At 44.2% G+C, this 24,290-nt stretch overlaps 1 protein-coding gene across 2 annotated transcripts in view; it reads left to right on the top strand.

The window, feature by feature from the left end:
* The window catches only part of KCNJ16 (potassium inwardly rectifying channel subfamily J member 16), a 29,141-nt gene extending 19,844 nt beyond the window's left edge, over positions 1-9,297 (top strand). For both annotated transcript variants that reach the window (XM_030462056.1, XM_008494541.2), the window contains exon 2: positions 6,998-9,297. In XM_030462056.1, the coding sequence (XP_030317916.1) occupies positions 7,074-8,363 (1,290 nt within the window). In that variant the 5' untranslated portion in view covers positions 6,998-7,073 and the 3' untranslated portion in view covers positions 8,364-9,297. The remainder of the gene's footprint in view (positions 1-6,997) is intronic.
* The last annotated feature ends 14,993 nt before the right edge of the window (positions 9,298-24,290 follow it).

Below are 24,290 nucleotides of genomic sequence, written 5' to 3'. Positions count from 1 at the left end.
ACCCACCAAAAACCCCAAACCCCCAACAACAAAAAAGCCAGCACTGATGCATTGTTTGACTTGAACCTTAGCTAATACTTATCTCAGCCTCTGATTTGTTGACCAGTCTGCAGAGCTGAGACAGCAAGGTTTTTTTAGTAGTATTTCCTAAAAAACTGGACCACAGTGGATGTGATTAATTTTATTACAAGTTTGATTGTTTTCCCCTTCTCCTATTTCCTCAAAGTGGCAATGCAAAATGATTTTTTCACTGCTAGACCTTGCTTTACTTTTGAAAAGCTAAAAGCTTTGGTGATTTAATTGGCATTTGAGATATTTTATTAAATGGGATGAGACAGGTTCTGGGTATCCCAGTGGAATTCCTGCTGGGGTCAGTATCCCAAAGTTGAGATAAGCAGGAACTTAGAAGTGTTCCTGTCTGCCCTGGAGAGCTCTTGGAATTTAGTTACTGGGGTCAAGATAAATCCTAGGGAACTTTCTACTAGGGTTGAAGGGAAAAAAAAGAACAATAGAGACCCTCAGGCTTCCTGCTCACATCTTGCTTTGTTTCATCTGTTGAACAGAGCTCACTTATGCTGTTAGCTTGGGATTCTGTTTTATTCTGTTCCTTATATGAAATACAAGAGCACAGCACCTGATCCAAACTCCATCAACACCAGCACCAGGCTTTCAGTTGTCAAACCTGCAGCCTTTTGATTCAAACTTGCACAGGAGGTACCAGGGATTCTCTGATTTTCACATATCCCTTTGGTTAAATCCACACAACCTTTCTTTAGCTGTTTTTGCTACATGTGAACATCCAGAGAGCTGCAGGAGCAGGGAGCACAAAAGTTCACAGGGCTGCAGGAACCAACTGCTGTGCCCCGAGGACTACAGCCCTGTATCACCTCACCTTTCTTATTTTAGAGATGTAATTAAATAAAGAGCACAACTGGGATGACAGTGACTCTGTGTCCCTATGTCACGGTGCCCTTCCCTGGATATTTGGTTTACAATGCTTTCCAGAAAACAGGAAAATAAGGAGTATGCTTTCTGCCTCAGGAAGCAGAACTGCACAATGTGACGTAAAGGAAACAGCCCCTGAGACTGGAAGAACCCTATTAGAATATCAGTTCTTGCCTGCCCCCAAAATCCTATTTTATTAATAACCTGTGCTCTTTTGATATAAGAGCAGCAAATCACAGAGCTGAGGGAGTTGGCCCTGCTAAACAAAAGTGGTCAGCATTATCTAATCTGATTCTACCCTTGCTCATGACCAGCCAATTACCTATTGTTGAACACGTTATTATATTACATCATGTCTATTAAGAGCTCCAACAAACTCCTTTACTGGTCCTTGCCAACAAGATCTGGTGGAAAAGTTCCTCGAATAATATTTCTGTGCTTCTGTAGGCTGAATATCATCTGTAAGGAGTGAAGAAATCCCACTGCAGAACTATGGAATTCGCCTTCACTGGGCATCAATGCAGGCATCAGGGTGGTAGGGGAGGAGGGAATCTTAATTAGCACTAATTGAAAACTTGGGTTCTATTGCTTTACAGCTAACAGGCATTAAAACCCAGGGGATTCTGCCTGCTGGAATAAAGAAGTTGGCTATTGATTTCCAAAGGAAGATATAAAACATCTTTACAGCTGTGCTATGTCTGCACGTCTGGTAAATTTTCAGGTGTAGGATGTGTATCAGCTATGCTGCTTTTAGGAACAGAGGTTCCAGGAGCTGGACCAGAAAATGGGGACTCTTTGGTCCTCTCAGCTCAAAACCAAAAGTCAAATGGCTCATTGCTGATGGGAAGAGAACCAGAAGGAGGAATTGTCAGGCAGGAACACTGCTGGAGATGCCCTTGGGCTGCCCAGAGGTGCCACATCCACCCACGCACATCTGCAGGGGGGGACCTGATGTGGGTCTCATCCTGCTAAAGGCACCTTGTGTCCAGGCACCTTGGTACAGGAGCTGCTGGAGGCTGGGGGTTAAAAAGCAGAAGAGAATCCGAAGAGTTGACAATTTTAGGTTTTCAACCCTGCCAAATGGTCTGAGACAAAGAATGGCAGGGAGGCCCCAAATCAAGAGTTTCATGTTGCCAGCACTTTCCATTTCTCATGGTATTTCAGTGTTTCCACTGCCTGTTCCTGGCTAAAAGCAGTGCATACAGTGCAAATAAATTAAAATAGACATTTTCAGCTTTCTACAGGTTTTAAGAAGTGCTCTGAGTAGTAAGCAGGGGCTGGTTCTCTTTTACCCTGTCTCGTGTCTCTGAAATAACTTTACCTCATCAAGGAGCAAGTTAAAGAGTCTGTCTACTCAAACTTAAAGGTTCAAAACTTCTTTCTTTTTGCTTTGTTTTGTTTCAAGGAGATCTGGTTTCACTTAGATGAATTAAGAAGGAAGAGTCTCAATGCTGTCTTATAATTTAGATTTTGGGGGTGGGTGTTTTTTTGGGGTTTTGTTTGTTTGTTTGCTTTTTAAAGGAACAAGTATTTGAGTCAGTTCCAAAGCAACTCAAAAGATTTCTACTTGTCCCAGTTCTGGTCTCTAAGGTAAAGTCTTCCAGGGTGACACAACAATGACTAAAGCTGGAAACCTTCCAAACCATTTCCAAAATGAAGCAGGGAACTGAGGTGGTTACTGAACCAACAGCAGAGAGGAGGAGGTCCTCTTAGGTCCTCTTCTGTGTTTGTGGGGTTAGAGGGAGAATACCCAACTTCATTTGGAGGTTTTGAGTTTTCTTTTTGGTTTAGCCTCAGAAGAGAATTATTCTGGAACCAAGACATTCACATTGTTTTGCTTAATGTTTTACAAAGAGGCTGTTGACTGAAGTTGTCACTGCACAAAAATTCCCCCCTGCTTGTTTACATGAGGGGAAAATACAGCTAGAAAAGGGGGGTAGCAACAACTCAGGTGCAACAGAGGGGTGATCCTCATCAAACCCTCAAAATATCAAGATGAAATTAACAACTGCATTTAGTGGAATTCTTTAAAAGGCTAAACTCAGTGCTTAAGGCTTTTAAGTTACTGCTGTTCTGAGCAAGCTGATGGAAATCAAGAGTTCAGATTTCCTGATACAGCTGCTCTGTTCCACTGGAAGTAGGTGAGGATGAGAAACACAATAAAAGGGCTTGCTCCTGCTAGTGTTTGCTTTGTGGTAACTCTTCACTGGATGCAAGGAGGTGCTGAGTGGAAGCCCCACTGCACTGCTTTCTGACCTTTGAAATGCAGGAATTTACTGACATTTCTCCCATATGTTACTGAGGGGAAAATTTTCCAAGGTACCAGTTTGGGGGGGTCAGTATGCAGACTCCATGCACACAGGTCTCTAGAGCAGTTCTGTATCTCCCTATTTTGGTAAGATTCCAGCCTTGGCTTAGATAATTCAGAATACACAGTGATTTTCTGAACCCTGAGTCTTAGACTTTTGTGCTTTAGAAGAACTTCTGAGCCTGCTCTGCCATCTACCCCAATGAAATCTTTGTGATTTCTCTATATTTGTCTTCCTGCTCTCCTGCCAACCTTCACTGCTCCATTTTTATCTCTGATAATTTTTTTTATTTGGGTGGAAAGTGCATTTAGGAGAAGGGTTAGCAAAAGTACTGCCAATTTCATTACACTTCCTCCTCTGAACAACAGAACTGTATGCAAGAGGAGGCTGAGGATGTGTACAAACATGCCCAGAAATAAAGGGAAAGAAAACATAGAAAGTAAAAGCAAGACAAAAAAGGGACAGGGTTTGTGTGTTAGTGTTAGAGGAGGGTGAAAAGGCTTCCTGGCAACATCTGACAGTCATTTGCAGCAATGTATCCATGAGCTTTAGTGAGTACAGAATGTTTTAAAATCCTCCCCCACCCCCTTTGTTAATCTTTACCAGGTAGCAGGGCCTTTAATGTCATTCGTATGGCTTGCTTAAGGGGGTGTAAATTATTTCCATTTTGAAAAATAAGATTTTGGAAGATCATGTGTCTGGTTGTAAGGCTGTGATCTTCTCCTCTTTAAATTTTGGTGATACTAAAAGTCTTCAGCCTGCCCTGCAAAAGGCAGAATGTCTCAGTAGAGTGAGCAGTGAATATTTGGCTTCACAGCCTCACTGCCTCTCATTTGGAATAGGAAAATCACCTGCCTGCTTAAAAGTGTCCCCTTGAATGAAGTGAGGATCTTAAGACAGACTTCAATAATTCAGAAACACTGAAGGATGTTTTTTTAGGCTTAAATATTCTGAGCAACAGCAGAGAAGGCAAAAGACTTATTAATTATGATGCATGATTACTATTGCACTCGAGAGACTTCAAGAGGTAGCCTGGAAAAGTTTGGATTTGGCTTACCTTTAAGCACACCCAAAATTCTGGGCAACATTTTCGATGTTTCTGAGTGGCTGAGGAGGCTGTTTCCTCAGACTTCCAAGCACATTTGGGATTTTAGGTCAGCTGGGGCATGTCTCCACTCAGCAATGCCAAATGGCTCTGAGCGATCCAATTTTCAGCATTACAGAGAAAGAAGAACTCAGACCCTGAGAGCAAAATGTGCCTGGTAGTGTAGCTCTGCACTGATCCTTTTTTACTCCAGCCAGCTTCAGGGGTAGATTATTTGGTTCTGGTTTAGGAAGCTCTGTGTCACCTTTCCTTTCTTGTTGCAGACACTTTTGATTGTTTAGCAAACTCCAATCCTCCTAATAAATACATGGCTTCAGTTATACCAGTCAACAACGCACCCCAGACATCCATGATATTTGTATATTTGTTCCTAAAATACAAGATGCCTCAGAAGCAGAGCTGTCTCCTGTGTCTGATGGGCTACTGTAAAATCAGAGTGGACTTTGCCACATAGCTGCATGCGTGTGACTCTTGCCAGCACCAGGAAAATCTAATGATGGTGCCAGCAAAACACCATTTTTAAACTATGATGATTTGCTGATGGCAACAGCAGAGAGTGGAATCAGCCCAGGAGTCTTTGATTCATGAACTGTTTAGTCCCTTTCTGAGAGCCAGGATGATTGTGAGTATTTTCAAGGAATTGTAGCTTGAATCAATCAGAAAGCCAGTATCAGCCTGAGTATGGGTTTTATTTAGGATTATGTTGGCTCCTGATTACAATTTGTTTCATTTTCACACCTCACATTATGAGGTTCTTAAAAAAATAAGTCAACAGTTTCCAGTTTTTGTTTGTTGTTAAATATGACTTAGAAAATGTTAGGTCAAGAGTCTTCAATAGACTGGGCTGCACTGTTTGTTTAAAGCTATGAGTAAAGCAAGTCAGATGAATGTTTCCAAAGACTGTATTCCAGGGAGTATTTTTGGAAACATTAATGTTGTGTTTTTTAATGAAGGCCACATTCTGAGGCTACAACACCATATGTCACATTCATTTCTGCACTGAAAAAAAAAAAAAAAAGGAAAAAAAAAAAAAGAAAAATAGAAATGGAAACTATGTTTGGCTTTTAAGTGCTTTTGGATTAGTGTCTATGCATGCTTGTCATTGTTCTTTGGATGGGAGAAGAGTTTTTGTCTGTTAATCTAGTCCATCCAATATATATTCCACTCTATGGCCCTGACTCTGCTGCCTTGAAGTGTGTGCAGTCATTTCTGCTCAGGCAAAGTGAATGAAGAGCTGAGGAAAAAGACTACCACTCAACCTTTTTCTGTTTAAATTCATTTTCCATGAATATGTTGGCTTCGTTGTAAACCTACATCTGAACTTTTGTCAGCTGAAACCAGCTGAGAACTGGGAAAAGTACTTGTCATTTTTCCATTGAAAACTTCGTTTTTGGAAGGCAGTTTCCCCTCAAAAATATGAACTTTTTTCCTTCAGAAACATCAGTCAGAAGCATGACATTTGGCAGAAACGTGGACCTGTTCTAGCTGTGTAGCCCATCACTCCTGACTTGTCAGTGTGTTGCATGTCAGCACTTGGCAGAAGGAGCTGGGGACCCAGAGGAAAAGGCATTTGCCTTCTTCTGGGCTTTATCCTACAAGGAATCCATAAGCATCCAGTAACTGATGACTTCAGCTAAGTCTTTCCTTTTCCATTGGATTCCTGTTGGTGAGGTCTCAGTTTCTAACAGAAGTTTTTATTACTCACTAAACATATAGCCCAGCACTTCCTACTGCTGAGGTTCATATGGTTGCAATCTGCAAAGTCTTCCATTTTTTTCTCTGATCTGACAGAGGAATCTCCTAATTCACATCACTTCCTAAATTTGTGTCATCCACACATTTCATTAGCATACTGCAGGCTTGTTTCCTACTCATTAATAAAAATTGAAATATTTTTTTGGCAGGTGGATTTTTTTTTTGTTTGTTTTAAGGAATGGTTTGAGAAGGTTTCCAGGACCTCAGAGAGGTTTCTTTTTCATTTGAAATGTAAATACTTTTCTACAAATTGAACAAATATGTCTCTCTAACACTTGCCCAGTAAAGTTCAGTTCCATGAGCAGGTTTTTTCTGGGCAATACTGAAACACAAATAATGATGAATGATTGTGTGGTTGATACATTTTCTGGTTAAAACACATTAGCACTGAACTTGCCTGCCCATGCTACTGAAGTCTTATGTCTAAATGAGAGTGTTTTCCTGGGCATTTCTTCTAATAGAGAAAACCAACCAAACATGCAGCAAACAAATAATTAAGTACCTCAAATATCTGGCTAACTTGAAGAGGGTTCATGCCATTCCTGTGACTGTTCAGAAGATTCTGTCATGATTTGAATGTTGCTTCACCAGACCATTAGAGGAGAGACTCCCAGTGGGGTTGCCACAAAAGGTTTTTTGTTTCTGTTTTCATCTACATACTAAATTTTAGAATTGATCTGGACATTTCTAACCAGTTGAATTTCTAGCTGCCTCATATTTCCAGGCCTACATTTTTGAGCTATGTTGTGTAATGAATGTCAGAGTCCATACTCTTCAGAAGATTGCTCATGATGGCCACAGATTGAACGTATTTAAATTTGGCATTATAGAGTTCTGGTATAGGCAATTAAATCAAAAATAACCTTTTTCTTTTATTTCATAGATTGCCAATGAAAAAAGAAAACAAATAGCCCCTGGAACCACAAGTGTGTTCTGTAAACTGATGCCCCAAGGCAGATATGAGAAAGATGACTGAACAGAGTGGTTGCTACAGGGCTGTGGATGTCCAGGGGAATAAGATCAGTTATAAAGGTTCTGGTCAAGAAAGCCCTGAGATGGGGATGAAAAGATTGCAGAAACGATTTCTCCACAAAGATGGCAGCTGCAATGTGTACTTCAAACACATCTTTGGAGAATGGGAGAGCTACGTAGTGGACATCTTCACCACCTTGGTGGACATCAAGTGGCGCCATATGTTCGTGATATTCTCGTTGTCCTACGTCCTTTCATGGTTGTTCTTTGGACTGGTCTTCTGGCTGATAGCAATCCAGCACGGAGATTTATTCAATGATGAAGAAATAACCCCTTGTGTTGCAAATGTCCACAGCTTCACGGGAGCATTCCTCTTCTCCCTGGAAACCCAAACCACCATCGGCTACGGTTCGCGCTGCGTTACGGAAGAGTGCTCGGCTGCCATCCTCATGGTCATCCTGCAGTCAGTGCTAAGCTGCATTATTGACACCTTCATCATTGGGGCAGCTTTGGCTAAAATGGCCACGGCTCGCAAAAGAGCTCAAACCATTCGATTCAGCTACTATGCTGTTGTAGGTTTAAGGGATGATAAATTCTGCCTGATGTGGCGCATCGGGGATTTCCGGCCAAACCACATGGTTGAGGGCTCTGTACGGGCTCAGCTGCTGCGCTACAAGGAAGACAAAGAAGGGAGAATGACAATGGAATACAAGGACTTGAAGCTCCTAAATGACCAGATCATCCTCGTTACACCCGTGACAGTCGTGCATGAAATTGATAGTGAGAGCCCCTTGTACGGCCTGGACAGGAAAGCTCTGGCCAAGGACAACTTTGAAATCTTGGTCACTTTTGTCTATACGGGGGATTCAACAGGGACTTCACATCAGTCAAGGAGCTCCTATGTCCCCAGAGAGATTCTTTGGGGCCATAGGTTTAATGATGTCTTACACGTGAAGAAAAAGTACTATAAGGTGGATTGCTTGCAGTTTGAAGAGACCACAGAAGTTTATGCTCCTCACTGCAGTGCCATGCAGCTGGATCGGAAGGAGCAAGAGTGGAACCGAACTGAGAAGACCCGGGACAAAGAGGCAGAGACATCAGCAGTGGAGATCAAGTCACTGGCTACTAACCAAAAGTCAATTAGTGCAGTTGCCCTCATCACCAGTTGTGAGGATCCAGAAGACCCAGTGACAGCTGTCAATCAACCTTCTGAAGAGGTTTCTTATAAGAAAGCAGCTGTGACCTTAAGCAGGCTATCAATAGAGTCCCAAATCTAGATTTCACTGCAATTAAAATCACTTCCAACACGTTGTCCCAGCACAGCTTTTAGGATATAAAAAAATGAACTGATGTGCACAAGTATTTATGTTATAAACCTTGGTGACAGCACACCCACACCATAATGCATTGCTAAGCTGCTAGAAGGAGCTTCATACTGGTTAGGGTGGGTAAGAGATTAACACTGCCACAAGAGAAATGCTTACATTTGGGTTGACTGGACAGCTAGTGCACTTGAGCAACTTACTGTAAACTTTATTAGCCTGCAGAGACCAGTGTTGGATGTGTCCAGAGACAGATAATGATCCAGGTAGGGACAAAAGCTATGCAGTATGCCCTCTTGTTCAGATTTTTCAAAGCTGCCTAATTTATTTGCAAGGTCAGTTCCCAGTCCCTCCAGAAGGCTCTAAAACTCCCTCACAATCACAACAAACAGTTGTGCTTTGGTTAAAATTGCCCCTTTCTAACAGTTCAAATGAAGTCTCCATCCTGAGGTTACATTGGTGGATTTATGCGTCTGGTCTTTGGAGGAGAACTGGCAGGAATAACTGAATACAGGATTGCTGGGTAGCTTTGGGATCCTGCTTACACCTTGCCTTGTCTTGTGGGATGCACAGTGGGATCCTGAGGAGCTTTTCCCATTTCCTAGTCGTGAGCCATTCCCAGAAGTGCTGCTTGAGGTCTGTCAGCTGCATGGGAGCTGCATGAAATGTCCATGAGCTGCATCTGGGGGCTTGAAGAGCTGGGCAGAATGGTTCCTTTCCACTCTGAGAAATCAAGATGAAGTTTGAAATCAAAATCAGCAAAATCAGGTTGAGCCACAGAGAGGAGATCAAGTTCCTAGGGGGAGCCATGCAATATTTTAAATCAAAATGTCTTTAGTTGCAGAATGTCAGCCTTGCTTTGCTTTTCAGGATATTATATTTCTTTCGAAAGACAGAGATCAATCTGGAGACCAAACAGCATGATTTTGTCAAAAATAAATAATTTTAGGCATCTGAAATAACTGCATAAAAACCCTCCACAGAGAAATCCAACACACTCAGCTGTCAGCTTGATTTGGAATAAAGTCAGATGTTAATCTTTTGAAGTTGTCTGTGACATGGAAGCTCCACGCTCTGCACAGCTCTGCAATTATTCTGTAAGCAATATCTCATCATGCTTTTCCCCTCTGGTGATTACAGTGAATTTGCATTGTGTTTAATTCTCATGCTAATGTGCAAATAACCACCTCTACATTTGTTGCTGCCTAAAGTGGGATTTATCTCACCTGACCTCAGCTATCAAGGAGCTCAGAGTTTGCCTACAGGTTGAGGCTCTCTGTGGTTACTGGAACTTCTTCTTCTGCCTTCACAGCAGAGTTCATCCCATCATATTCTGGGTTTTTAGGGAGCTGACTGCAATAGGATGTGTTTATCCTGGAAATGTTCATTCTTCCCTGTTTACTGTTGAAGGAGTTGAGATAACTGTTGTGGAAATGCTGCCTAACTTTAGGCTGCTAAAATTAAGTCTGACGAGTCATTCACATCATCCTGACTAACCAGAAGTTTTTATGAGCTCATCACATCAAATGAAGAAAAACAGCATGCTGAATCTCTCTCTTTTTTTTTTTCCACCTGAAATTAACTCCATCTAATAGTATTGCTGCTTTATTTTTAAGTATCTTGCATTTCTCTTTTCCTTGCACTTCTCTTTGCATATATATGATCCCTGTAGGTAAAGCCAAGCATACTAAGGAGCCTGGAGGAGGTGGTTATTCCAAAGCTCATTAATTAGCCTGTTTTATATGCTGAATCATCAGCAGAATCCACCTATAATTGCAGTAGAAAACATCTTATTATATCCTGGATTTGAGCACTGGCAGGCACTGGGGAAATAAGCTAAAGAAATAGGAAGGAATGTAGGAAAACAGATAAATGTCTCAGTACTTCTGTGGTGTTGGAAAAAAGACCATCCAGAAGGTGTAGAAGAGATTATAACCTTCAGGACATGTGAAGGTGACATCCTTCCCCACTCCTCTGCCTTTGAAAGATCCTGACTGGGTGGGCATGTTGGGCACTGCACTTTGAGAAAGACATGGATCAAGAGAATCCAGACCTGGAAGACTTATTAGTGAGGATGTAAAGAAATAAATGAAGGTGTTTTGGTCCAAAGAGGGGTAAGAAAGCAAAGAAATAGTGCTCAAACACAAGAATTGCAAGAAAGAAAGAAAGAAAGATAAGCTGTTGTCTGTGTCTGGTGGGTAGGACAGGGAAAGATGGGTTTAAACTGAAGCCAAAATGACTGAAATTAATTAGGAAACAGAATCACAAAGGCAGCCAAGCCCTGACAGATCTGTGGGGTGTGTTATCTCTCAAACACCTGCTGGAGAAAAGGGGTGTCAGGAGTGATGCCGAATGCTCAGCTTTGCCTTCACCTTCCCAGCCCTGTTTTTCTGTGGCCCTGTGATTTTCAGAAAAAAGGGAATGTCTCACTCCAAATCTGTTTAACAGGTCCCTGTACAAGCACTTACACATCCGTGAGTATTTGCTTCATTACGTGCGTAAAGCTCCTCGGAGAGATGATTGAGGGATGCAATCAAAATCCCCAAAATACCTTGAAAAGGCAGATATTTCAGGTGCTGTTTGCAAAAGCACTTTCCCTTCTTGAGCTGCACATCCCAGCTGCCTTTCCCAGCTCAGAACTCTCGGAGCCTCTTGCGGGGAAGAAAATTCTTTCCTCGGAATGACTTTGCTGTAAGTGAATGTACCAGGAGTCTGATTTAGGTTTTTGTCAGATGCTTTTGGGTATAGATAGAGAGAAATACAGGAGCATGTATAGCAATGTATGCTTTGGCATATAAGTCAACCACTAACTGATGAGGGTCAGGAAGAAACCTCTCTCCTGGGCATGTTAATTCGTAACAGGCTACTCTACAGTTTCTCCTACTTTTATCTCCAGCATCTGATACCAGCCAATGCTGGAGACAGGATACTGGTTGAACCACTGGTCTCAAGCAGTCTGGCTTTTTCTGGGTTTTCTTGTTTGATATTTTAATTCTGTTTATCAGAGTATAAAAATGATGTATAATGATGTATAGGAAAGCACGCATTGCATCCTCCTGAATAAAGACACAGAAATAAAGGACATGCCTCTACCACACACCTTCTGAGAGCACATTTTACTTTTCTTCCCTCTATTCATGCTTTTAAGCTTCCATCTCTCATGCACTAAGAGATCATAGGGAGATTTATAAGGTGCAGAGTGGTCTTCTGACTTTAAAAGGTGCCAGACCACAAGCAAACCCCCAAAGTTATAAACACATTCTTGTGGAAGCTTCTTAGATGAACTCTGTTTGGAGGAATGAGCCAACGTGTGTGCTCACAGACACACACACGTGCTTCTCCATGGTGGTGGCATCCAGAGCTTTGATAGAATTTCTTTGATAAAATCTTTGATAGCTCCAGGTGGATGAGACAGGAATGGTCAGAGGTGTAGAAGGGACACAAAATGTCCATAATTATCAATTAGCTGGGGCCTGACAACACTCTTGGTAGAGTTGGGCTTTCCATCTTCCTTGCCTAGGAGAGGACCTAGGAAAGACTCTTCCAGTGCACTGGTGTACAGCAGCTTTGGGTAAGCAGGAGGAAAAAAAATCTTCCTCACTCATCTGCTCTTTTTGATATTTTCCAAGGATTTCCATTTGGCTTTTTTACATTTATTTTGATTTATTTATTTATCCCCATTGCAGAGCTGAGCAATGCAAAGGGAAGCAAGCTACTCAGAAACCCAACAAAAATGTAACACGTGCATCCTCCCAGCAGAAACAGAACCCTAACCCTTAAGTCATCTGTCAGGAATGGATGAAAGTGCCCACCAGTCCAAAAGTAAGTGCCTGGCTTTGTTTTGGGCTTGTGCAGTGAGTTGGGGGCTGAAGTGAAACACAAGGACCCTCCTGTTCTCCCAGAGCTTTGCACATCTCCCTGGGGTCTTCAGAAAGTCAGAATATTGAGCTGAAGTTCAGGAGCTTCTTCCCAGCCACCACGAGGCAGCATTCAGCATTTTTTTCTGCCTCAGCTGGAAATTGCTCACCCTGTTCCCATGTTTTCCACAAAATTTACCAGATGAAGCAAAATTTTAACAACAAAAATACCAAGCACTTTGCGTTGGACTCCTGTATCATAAGTCTAACCACATCTTGGTTATTTTCTCTTGGAAAGTAGCACTGCTGTGGGTCAGGATTAGTTTATGTGAAAGGGAATATAATAAGAGATTATTATATAATTTATTTTTCCAGCTTTGCCTAGCACCACTCATTAAGGCTGCTGGCATTTCCTTCCCCATTATCATCTATCATTTCGTGCATATTTTCTGTGAAGTTGATTTTCAGATGTGGGACATAATATTTATCCCTTGTTTCTAACACACTGTGCAGGAGGTCTGACTCCAGCTGCCTAACATGAAGCACTAGGATTACAGTTCCTCTCACTTCAGGAAACAACAGGTACCTTCCCAGGCTATCAGAAGGGTTTGTGTGGGAAGAAAAAAAAAGGGATTGTAAGCTTTAGCTCTTAAATCCTTGCTGGGTTTGAGCTGGGAACCTTCAAAGAGTTGGTGTCTCTGTGGTGGGCCTAAGAGGGTCACTTAGGGAAAAATCTGACAACAAATTCACTTCCAGGAAGGTGACAGGAGTGACTTGAAGTGTGACAGAAATGAAAACAGAACGAAACAAGGAGTAGTTGGAGTTTTAGCCTGGTCTGAAATACAGAGATCAATGTTTTTGTGGGGCTTAAAATCCCAACAGAGCTGCTTCCAGAATTTAAAGGTTTTCTTGGGGTCAGGCCCCTTGGGTCTGAGAAGGTGATGGGGGAATGAGGGAAACATCAGGTGAAAACTGAAAAAAATTGGGTGATTCTGGTTCGAGTCCACGTTTCTCCCTGGAAAGCTGGGATTTCCTGAAGCCACCTGTCAGTCGATATTCACATCGTGCTCCAAAGTTACCTGGAAGTGTCCTGGACCCAGATGTGTCCCCCACATCCTGTTACCTTTCAGTCTGTGCAAACACCAGCGGGGCTGCAGCTTTCCCTGGCATTACCCACCCGCAGCCCCTCTCCAAACACTCACACACACACACACTCACACACACACACACACTCACGCACACACTCACACACACACACACTCACGCACACACACGCTCGCACAAACACGCTCACACACACACTCACACACACACACAGTACCGCAGCCCTCTATACCCCCGCACTGCTCCTGTATTCCCCGCAGCACCCTCCAGCCCCTTCCCGGCTCCCGCAGCTCCTCAGCCTCACACTCCCGCACCTCTCCCGAAGCCTTTGCAACCCCGGCACTTCTCCTGCAGCCCCCGCACCTTTCCAGCAGCCCCTTCACCTCCTGCGGCCCCTTCACCTTCCGCACCCCCGCACCTCTCCCGCAACCCCCACATCTCCCGCAGCCTCTCACCTCCCGCACCCCCCTCACCTACCGCACCCCCGCACCCTCGCCCCGGTGTCCGGCAGCTCCTCCGCGGGCTCTCGGGTACCACCTGGTGGCCCCGCACGGTACTGCCGCTTCCCCCTCCCCTATCCCGGCTCCCCCCGGCCCCTTCCCCGCTTGTGCCGGCGGAGCTTGTCCCGCTCTCACTCTCAGGGTTTACCAGGAGCCTCTGGGAGGAGAAGAACTCCTTACAGCCAAACGAATCCCTCCTGTTAAGCCCCCAGCTCGGTTTCCGAGTTTCAAGCACCCCTCCGGGTGGCTACTTTGCGGGGCATCACCGCAATTTGGGAGGCAAGGCAGGCCACCCCTCCCGTGGTTTCCAGAGCCAGTCTTAAATGGCACGGACAAAAAGTGCGCTTAGAACCACGGCAGAGGCAAAGAACCTGTTGTCAGCAAATTCCTGGTATTGCCAGACCATCCTAGGCAAACTTGGGAGCAGAGTTTAGGGCTTCCTCAGGCTCGGCAGAATAAATCAAACTCAGAAAATGTTGGGATAAAGATTGATTTGACATGTGCTCTGCCCAGCTGATTTATTCTATATCGTTCCTTTTTATATATAGCAGCAAAAGCTGAGAGGTTGCTTGGTTTGCCAGCTTAGGTATATATAGCCAGTCAAAACTGGCTACTTTCCACTAGCAACTTTTCAAATAGGGCAATGATCTATTTGTGGCCAAAGATCCTCACTTCAAGAGGTATCAGTGACAAGGAGCAAAAAAGCTGCTTGTTTGTTTGGACCAGGGAACGTGTGTGCGTGTAGAAAGGCAATGCTAACATTTATTATGTAAAAACTCCACAGAGAAGAGCTCCAAAAGAGAAATGCCTTAATAATTATCTCATATTCAGTGCCATGTCCACTTCTGAACGCACATTTTCCATTGAACAGCTTCGTGCGTTCTCTCACGCATGGGAGTAGCTCCAATTAAACATCTGCTGAACCATCTATATCATCCTCCTCCTTCACATCCTTTCTTCAGCCTCTCCTTCCCAGCAGCGTGTGTAGGAAGCTCCACAAGTGTCAGGCAGCTGCTCTGCTCTGACTACTGGGCATTGTGTTTGTTCCTCGTGTTCCCCCATCTTTGATCAGGCTGTCTCTCAGACTTGCCTGACAGGGCAGGGACTATTTTTGGTCTGATGTTCATTTGGCACCATTTCTGCTCAGTCCAGGTGCCAAAACGAGCTGATGGCCTTTATGTGACTGTTGTACAGAACAGCAGTAAAGAGGAGACTGTTCCAAAGCCTCCCTGATACCACAGCCTTGTACTGTCACTCAGCAGAACAGATGTATTGGGTGTCTCTAGCACAAATTTGTGACTGATCTGTGCTGTGTTGTGACAGGCGTGCACTAAATAGGGCATAAAAAGAGGAATTCTGTGTAAATGGGTAGGTGTCATTTCAGATCTCCAAAGTGGAAACCAAAAAACCTCTGCCTGGTGAGTGTACCCCAAGGGAAAGCTTCCTTGCCCAGCCAGGCCAAGGGCCTTACTCATGTTAAACAAATCTCAATAGGACAGTTTCCAGTCTGACCTGGGGTAGGATGTGAGTCAGGAAACAAAATTGGGTAAGTTCTTTATGGCAGTTGTTGGAATAACTCACTGTCTATACTGATTAAAGCCTCTTCCCTTCACTGCTTGCTTTTTTCCATAGGCAAAAATTCCACCTTTCTTTTGTCACACGTTTCACCTGCCAGGGTACAGCTGAGTGCCACTCCTGAACTAGAGAGCCCGTGCTTCACCTCACCGGGTCCTCTTTCTCTTTCCTCCCATTTTATCATTCTGCATGGAGAAGTTCCAAGTAAAGCTATCAAATATAGTCCTTCAAAATCACACTTTAGTTGTCAGACTACTCCACAGAACATCAGCCCTGCACAACTCTACACACAACCGGCCACAAGCTGTTGCCCAACACCTTCCAACAAACCTATGGCTGACAGACCAAAACCACAGACTTCCCTTGATGCAGTCTGTCCCAGAGATGTGAGGGATGAGTTGGAAAACCTTAAGCTGGCATCCTCAGGGAGCTGGGTTCAAAGCTCCAACAGGGAAAATCACAACAGACTGGAAGCATCACACGGGAGGGTTTGTCTGCACGTGTGGGTGTGGGACTAAAATAGCTCCCATCACTTTCCATACATTAGCCTTAATAAAAGGGGACAGGGCCTGCCAATTCCATCTCAAATTTCATCCCTCTGAAATATGTGCACTTTCACCAGCTGTATGTTTGGCCCGGGGTAATTACTATAGTGCTAATTTTACCTGAGATGATGAAAGCGATGGAACAGCCCAACCATATAAAGGGAGAGGATACATACAGCTGATCCAGTCTTCTGGGGGCCTTTTTTAAGAAAAGAAAGTCATGACTTTGACTTGCTCCTTAGGGAAGCTTCTTCTTACAAGACTTAGCCAAAACAACTGAGGGTAGAGAAGAGCAAGGTCAAGGATACTTGTGTGCTGGAAAATAAAAGCACCAAGGACTGAAGTGCTGCCCTGTAGTAAATTACCTTGTAGAGATTAAATTACTCAAATAGATCTGCTTCTTTTCTTTATTCTCCTGTGAGAGAAGCCACTTCCAGACACCAAACGCACAGAGATGCTTGAAAGTTTTCTATTTCTTTAGGACCTTCCAAAAAGATTCAAAGTTAATTGACATTTCTAATGAAGATTCAGAACAGACTTTTGTTCTATCCAAACCAGTTCAGCTTGAAAAAATTATAGTGAAGTATGGTCAGAGGAAAAGCAATTTGCCAGAGCTTGAAGAGTGTGAATAATGCAAAGCAAACAGCTCTGTGCAGCATTCACTTGTGCTTTCAGATCTGCTCATCTTAATTGTGCACGCATCTTGGCTTCACTGGTGGCTCTGGTGACCAGCACCACAGATGGTGACTAAGGAAAGAGGAGCTGGTTGGTGATTTCTAACTTCTGGAAACTTGGAGGATTTGGCTTTTTAACTTAACACCCAGAAATGATTGGCACTCAATCCTAAGTCACTCCATCAGGAAAGATGAACACAACCAGCCTGTTATGCTCTGCTCTGCTAAGGTTTTTTCTGGTCACCTTTGCTGTCTGAGAGCACAGGAAACTTCCAGTACTGTCACAAGTGACACAACAAACCTTTGTTCATTCTCTTTATCTCTTTCTCTCTCATTCTTTGCCACTGATTGCCTCTACAGGTGATCTCTTGCCTTTGTCAAACCAAGAGAACCAGAAGATGAGTGTGAATGTTCCCTCTGCCCAAGCCCCTTTCCAGTGGCCTCAGTAGGTGTGTGGCTCCCAAGTTAAGTGTGTGCTTAGATGAATGTGAAATATCTATCAAAGTGCTGCTCTGAATAAAAGTTTTCTGATCTGAGGCCTCCAAGGAGGAATGTGATCTTCTTGTCACCACCCTGGCTTCTTCCTCAGCTGCAGCCCAGCAGCACGTTTCTGAAAATCACTTTATGCCAACAACAAGCTGCTAAAAATGCAAAAATGTGCCAGCCCAGGCTGCAGGCAGGGAGGGAACCAGCAGCAAGCCTTGTGTCCTCCCAGACAACCTGGAAACCTCCAGGATCCCAGGACCTGAGATGCCAGCAGTGAGCCAGGATGTCACCGGGTCTGACACTCACCATGGGTTGCAGGAACTTTGACATTTGATGACTTTCCATAATTATATTTTAATACTTGATGGGAAATGGCACAATCCTTTCTCCTCCTGTCTCTGTCTCGAGGTTGCTTAATGAGGTTTGGGCATCAGCTCAAGTGATATCAGAGGATCAAATCCAACTTTTGAAGTGTCAGTGAGATTACAAAGGAACACACGGCTCATGTCTTTGGAGTTGTAACATTTCCTAGTACAAAACAGGGGAGAGCCTCCTTCTGTGGCCACCCTTTCCCTTTGATATGCATCCTGATCAGACCGAAACAGAGCACAGAACATGCAGTTCAGGCCAAACTTTAATGCAGGATGCCCAGGGGTGGGTGAGGAATCCTCCTTCTCCTGTGCGTCTGCATATAAATAGAAGGCAGAATTTAGCCTGGAGGCATAAAATGGCATCAGCAAAGCAAATAAGCAGCACAAGACCACGATAGCAGAAGAAAGGAAGCTGTGGCATTTACTTGCTGAAGATTATTTCCTCTCTGACAACAGATTTTTCAAACGACAGAGGTGTTCTAGTGGGTGGGCCTTGGAGGGCTGGTCCAAATAATCAGTCAGAGACAATATCAGGAAGTTTAACCAACGACTTGAGCTTGGTTTGGTTTTACTCATCTGTTCAATTTTAGTTTTGAGGGAAATTTAGAAAGGTGCCAGCTAGTTTAATTTGTTTGCCTTCTTCCCAGCCATGCAGGAGTTACCAGCAGAGCTGGACAGACTGCTTGCATGCCAGAAATCTCCTCTGCTTGCCCAGGCAACGTGTCCTCTGGCCAGGCTCAGCTTGGCTTCCTGAGTGGGGAAGTGCAGGCACGGGGGAGAAAAGATGATGTGATGGCCATGAAAGGTCTTGAGTTTCTCTTGGTCAAGGTGGAACTGCTCCAGCAGCTCAAGAACCCTCTTTGATTCATCTGCAAACCTAGTACAGGAACTGCAGTGTTCCCTCTGAGCTGGCAGGGCTTTCAAAGAGCCAGCACAAACACATCCAGTCAGCCAGGCCCCTATCAGGGAGTGGTCTCCACCACTGCCATCAGGATGGAAGTTCACATCTGATGTAAATGGGTACAGTGCTGGCTTGTTTTCTACTGTGTTTTCCCTTCCACAATGGCCAATGATGTAACTCTCTGGTTCTAGCAAAGTTTATTTGATTTCCAGGAGAGAAAATAAACTCTGATATTGTCATTTATGTTGTGGTCCCACAGACTCCAGGCAAATTCTTAGGGTCTGGTGCAAAGTGATGGAAAACACTGAGGACATTTGTACCTTAGCTCATGTACTAAAGTGTGAGAAAGAAAGGAGAGCAGGAGCTCATGTGATGTTAACACAGATAAGATGCTCCACAGTTTATAAATGCCATTTTCACTGGAGTGGATGCACTGAGAAATAACAAAATGCAGTGATAAGAAATTACTATCAGCAGAAATTCAATATGCACATTGTAATGCAGGAAAAACAGGTTGGGTTTTAAGAGAGGTTCTCTGGGTTTAGTGTTGTTCTGCTGGCAGCAGGTCTCATTGTGTACAAAAGCAGATCCCTGCTTCATCCCTTCTCTTCCAGCCATGGTGAGAGCAGAGAAAACACAGCTCTGTAATCATTGCCCCTTCCTCACCCTGCACTGAACCCCAGCAGGGAGCTTACCCATTATTTTTGCTAACCAGAATGGTGGTGAGAGGCAGGTTGGTGGTAAGATGCTGTGGAAGCAGGGAAGCAGAGCAGGAACAAATGTGGACATAGCTGGCAGCCATTTCTAAGGATCAACTCATCAAAATCTGGTCACCCCCAAGGAAAGAGGTTGAGGTTTCATTCCTGCCCTCAGGGAAGGGACACAGTTACTGTGTCTGAGCACAGTGGACTCTGCAGATGAAAAGCTGGCTGAGCATCACGTGGGCTTTGGGGCAAGTTGGTGACTTGACTAATTTAAAAACCAATGAATATTGGAGAACCCTCCTGCTTACATACAGCCCTTACGTAGCCAAAAGTTTGCAATCCAAAGAAATTCAAAGATATTCTTACCCTGTTCTGCTCAACTGAGTGTGAGCCTATCCTGACTGTAGAAAATCTGGCAAACAGTACCAGCAGCAACAGAAGCTGTAAGGAAGAGAATGAAAGTGTAGTCACACACTTTTGTATGTGTAACATGCTGGCTCTTAACCCTTTTCCTTCCAGGAATTGTCAAGTTCCCTAAGTCAGCTCCATGGGCATGTTCTCACCACTCTGACAGCTTTTCTTAACCATTAACTCCCTTTCCCTGGAGGTACCCAGAGAGTGGGGACTATGGGTGGTCATGAGATAACTCTGAGAGCAACAGGGAAATATTAACATTAGTAAAACATAATTGCTTGGTCAGTTTTATCACTGATAAATCTGAAAATACATTCCTCATGGCTGGGCTTCAAGGACAAGTTGCAGCAGGTGACTGAGGGCTGGACAAGTCAAAATAAAGAATAGTGCCTTGTCAGAAAGGATGCTACATGGCCCTGAAGGTTACTGCATTTCTGATCCTAAGTTGTGAAGAAATGAATAAATCTGATCTAATGCAGCTGTCTGGCTACAGCAAAGCTTCTAGAAAATAAAGAATGGGCAAAATGTACATGAAATATCAGATGAACATTGCTTATTCATTTGAAGGCCTTTGACCCTGCAGAAGGAAGCATCTGCTGAGAGCTCACTCTATAGCAACAGATATTTATCACATTTTGTTGGGTCTGAAAGTTTAGCTGGAAATGAAAGATCCTTTAAATTGGTCATCTTAATTTACTGAGAATTCCACCACAGGTAATACAGAGGTGGAAAGAAGTTTTCCTTGGTGGAACTTCCTGGGTTGCTGTTGAATTGCTGCTTATATACAGTTACTCTGAGCTATAGTTTGCTGTTTCTAATCCATTATTTCAGGATTTCTTCACCTTGCTTCCCACATCCCCCATCTGCATTAGCAGACTGAAAGCATATACTTAATTTTTTTTTCAAAATACAGTTGCTGGCTGGTGATTTGACTTTAGAATAAGACTAAATAAGACAGTCTTAAATCTTGAGCAAAGGTTTTGGACACAGAATATCTGGGAAAGCAAAAAAGAGAGAGAAAAAATTGAATGGGGTGTGAGTTCCACTGTTCTCAGATATATAAAATAATTCAATTTCCCATGTCATATTTCACTCCCTCTATGAACAAACACATTATTACCCAATATAACTGTGTCACTGGCTGCACATCTGTGTATCCTATTTGCTTGCAAAGCACAAAATGCATTTATTTGCTCTCTCAAGTCTTATCAAACATGTAACCATCTCTCTGTGGAATTTTCATTTGATTTACCCATTTCTTTTATTATAAACGTGCCTTCATTTTTCCTTGGAGATCCCAGCATTAGACCTATAAAGATCCAGTTAATGCCTAAACCCCAGGGGTTTGCTGTGAATGGGAAAACCACCTTTTCCTGATGAATTTTTTCCAGTTGACTTAATGGTTAGAGAAGAAAGGCTAACATGCCAGTTTACATGCATGGAAATGGTGAGACCAGAAAAAAAAAAAGCCCAATGCTTTATTTATGGCATTTCTTCTCATCTTGTGGAAACTGCCTGCTTTGATTCTACCAGACCATGTTTTCTTTGCAAGCACAATACAATTAAGCTATTTTCAGCTGGCAATAAAATCCTTGAGAACCAAAGCAGATTTGGCCACTTTAAGAGAAGAGGACTAATGCAATCTGATAATTAGGGCATTTCACCGCCAAGACAGAAAAAGCAATTTAATAACTTCTCCTGTGCAGTCAGACAGGGGTAGAGCCTCTGGGCCCAGCTGGCAAGGACCATCCCTGCAATAGAGCTCTCAAATTTGCTTCCACATGGCATCTGCAGATCTGCAAAACTGAGGGACAAGGTGCCTGGGATGGGCGAAAGTGAGAATGATGCCAGAAAATATGGGGGAAAAAAAAACAATAATAATAAAAACAAAAAAACAACAATAACCCTTTCTTTCACTGATCTAACCTGGCTGAAATTTATCTCAGAAAAAGCATCCTGCTTTGTTGAGTTGGCTGGCTCCTGTTCTGACATCTCCTGCCCTCAGACTGTGACCAGATCTTGTGGCTCTTCCAGTGTTTCCATCAGGAGGCTCCATAGTAATGAGGCAGTAAGAGATTTCTGTAGCTGAACTCCTTCAAATTAGAAAACCATTTGTAGAGAGAAGGAAAACACACTCACTCTTGAGGGTTAAGTTTTCAGCTGTCTCTCACCCTCTTTGTCCTGGCTTGTTGCAACAGGAAAGGGTTTTTTAAGAAACTTTTCTTGTAACTTCAACTTCCCTGTTCAGGGGGCTTGGAAGAACTTCTCTTGCTGAAGTCCACACAGCTGTGAGACAGCTTCCTTGTGGTTCCCATTCTCTGTTTTATAGATCGGAATCAATATTTCATCCTAAGAAGAGCTTTCTGGGCCAAGCTGCTCTGACTTTAAGCTATAAAATAGTCCTGATGTGTATTCTCTCCCCTTTCTCACCATGAGGTGCCCGATGGCTTGACCTGCCAGTCCATACTACTGTGAGTAAGTCTTACTCATAACCCTGGATCTGGGATTTCTGGGCTAGTAGGTCTGTAGTTGGTTTTCGTGAGTAAAGGCTGAGTAAGAGCCTACAAGGTCAGGCTGCAATCTGTCACAGTTTGAGGATATTTTGCAGACATTTTTGGAACCCACCTCCCAGCAAACTGTGTGTGTTCTCAGCAGAGCATCTCTTAGCAATAGCTGATCACAGCTCTGCTTTATTTCACTTACATATAGATGAACACACACTTCTTCAAGGTGGATCATAGCTGCTCACAGGAAGAATAAGGGATTTTTTTCTCTGATACAAGCACATGGACTGTGCAGCGTTTGTGCCTATGGCTCCAAAGTCCTGGGGACTGTTACTCCCACTTGCAACTCTTTTTTTTCCAGATTTGTCATTGATGAGAAAATTAACCTGTGTTAAAGTTTCTTCCACTTCAAAATGAACAGAATGACCCAAGAATAACACACAGACAATATGATTGCCCCACCTGCTGATTGCTCAATATACACAACACTTGTCCTTTCTTTCTCTCTCCCCTTCAGGTCAATCTTGCATGTCCTGCACACAGAATGCTGAGGACTTTTATAACCAGTTGCATTTGGCCATTGCATTTATTGCTGCAACAACGTGGTGCTTCCTCATTTGGATTATGAGGAACTCAGCAAATACTGTAAAGGAAGTCAGGCAGTAGAAATCATTCAGCAGCAACATGAGGAGTCTGTTCCTAAAGCTTTTGCTCCATCAGAAAACATTTAGGTGAAGGATTTTAAGAGAGGTAAAGTCAGAGCTGTAAACTTGTGAAACAACTGAGGAGGAGGACAGGTTAAGTGACTGCAGGCTCTGGCATTGCCGTGGAAAGAAGGGAATTGTATTTAAAGCCTGTTCTGGACATTGTAAGGAAGCTCCCTGGAGGTGAGTGGCTGATCCATTTGGGCCAGTCTATCCCTCAGGATCTCCAGGCAGATCTGACTGCTGTTTATGGCTGTCTTGTCCCAGCAGCATCCCCAGCACCCGTTCTCTGGGTGCTGCAGAAGTTACCATCGCGCTCCCGGGTTACAATTCAAGGTCTTGAGGCCGATTTCTAAAGCCTTGGGTGACTCCAACCCTTCCATTTAGCGGTCCCTTTTCTCACTGAGGTTTCCAGCACACCACGCAGGGCTCTGAGCAGCATTTCAGCTGTTAGCACTGGGGAACTGGGCTTTCTGAGGGCAGGAGGAGAGCATTGCAGCAGCCCACACCTGCCTCGGAAACTCACACCCCTGCACTGTCCATCAGAGCCAGAGCTTGGCAAATTTCAGAGTCTGCTTACAAGGCTGTTTTTGTTCCTGCAAGGCTCCCGGCCAGACATTTCATCCTTGTTTTCTTTGTCTTAGGCCACATCCACCATAGGGAGGACAAGCTCTTAAAAATCATTTTGATTTCTGCCTGTTCCAGCAGTGGCCGGGCAGCCTGCAGGTGATCTGTGAAACAAAGGGAAGGATCCTACCAACTGCAGCCAGGCAAATACTTCTTTTGCTTCCAGCCTGGCTTTGAAAGAGTCATAGCTCAGAGATCAAAGCTCTTGTTTTGGAAGGGATTGTTGATTTCAGTGAAAGAGAAGGACGTTGAGTTTGATAGCTGCGGTGTGCTTGACTCGCTGTTATTGTGTGTTAGGGTCGGATGGTTGTGATGAGGCAGATATCTTGCATCTTGGCGTCTTTTTTTTCACTGAAATAAAGGAAAGATAGGGACAAACGTACTCTGCTATTTTCCTTACTACACGGGGCTCCGGCCACTACCCCGAGACAAGAAACCTGGAGCGAGTCGGCATCCAGATCCCACACGGGACCTTTCCGTGTTTCCCGGAAAGTCTTGCAAAAGCCTTTCTCGTCGGAGCAGGGCGGGAAGGGGACAGATACACCCGTAGCAGGTGCTGGGCACCAGCGGGCACAACCGGGGGGTCCCGGCCGGACCGGAGCCCGGGGAACGCCGCAGCGCTGCCGGCACGGACACAGCGGGCTCCGGGGGCTGCATCCCTGCGACCCCCGGCTCCCCGCATTGGGTCCCCACCGCAGAACACCCCTACAGCGCCCGGCACTGGGTACCCACCGCCCTCCATCCCCGGCAGGAACCCCCGCACCCCTCGTCCGCCGCCGTTCTGCTGCTCTCCCCCTGCCCCGCAGCCCGCCCGGTTCGGCCCGGCCCAACCTCCCTCCTGCCATTGGTGCGGGGCAGCGGCGGGGGCGGAGACGTCGGAGCCGCTATTAAACATCACATGGCAGCCCGCAAAAAA

The sequence above is a fragment of the Calypte anna genome, chromosome 18, assembly GCF_003957555.1.
Source record: "Calypte anna isolate BGI_N300 chromosome 18, bCalAnn1_v1.p, whole genome shotgun sequence".
Classification (NCBI taxonomy): domain Eukaryota; kingdom Metazoa; phylum Chordata; class Aves; order Apodiformes; family Trochilidae; genus Calypte; species Calypte anna.
This window is presented reverse-complemented; position numbering and strand designations above follow the sequence as displayed.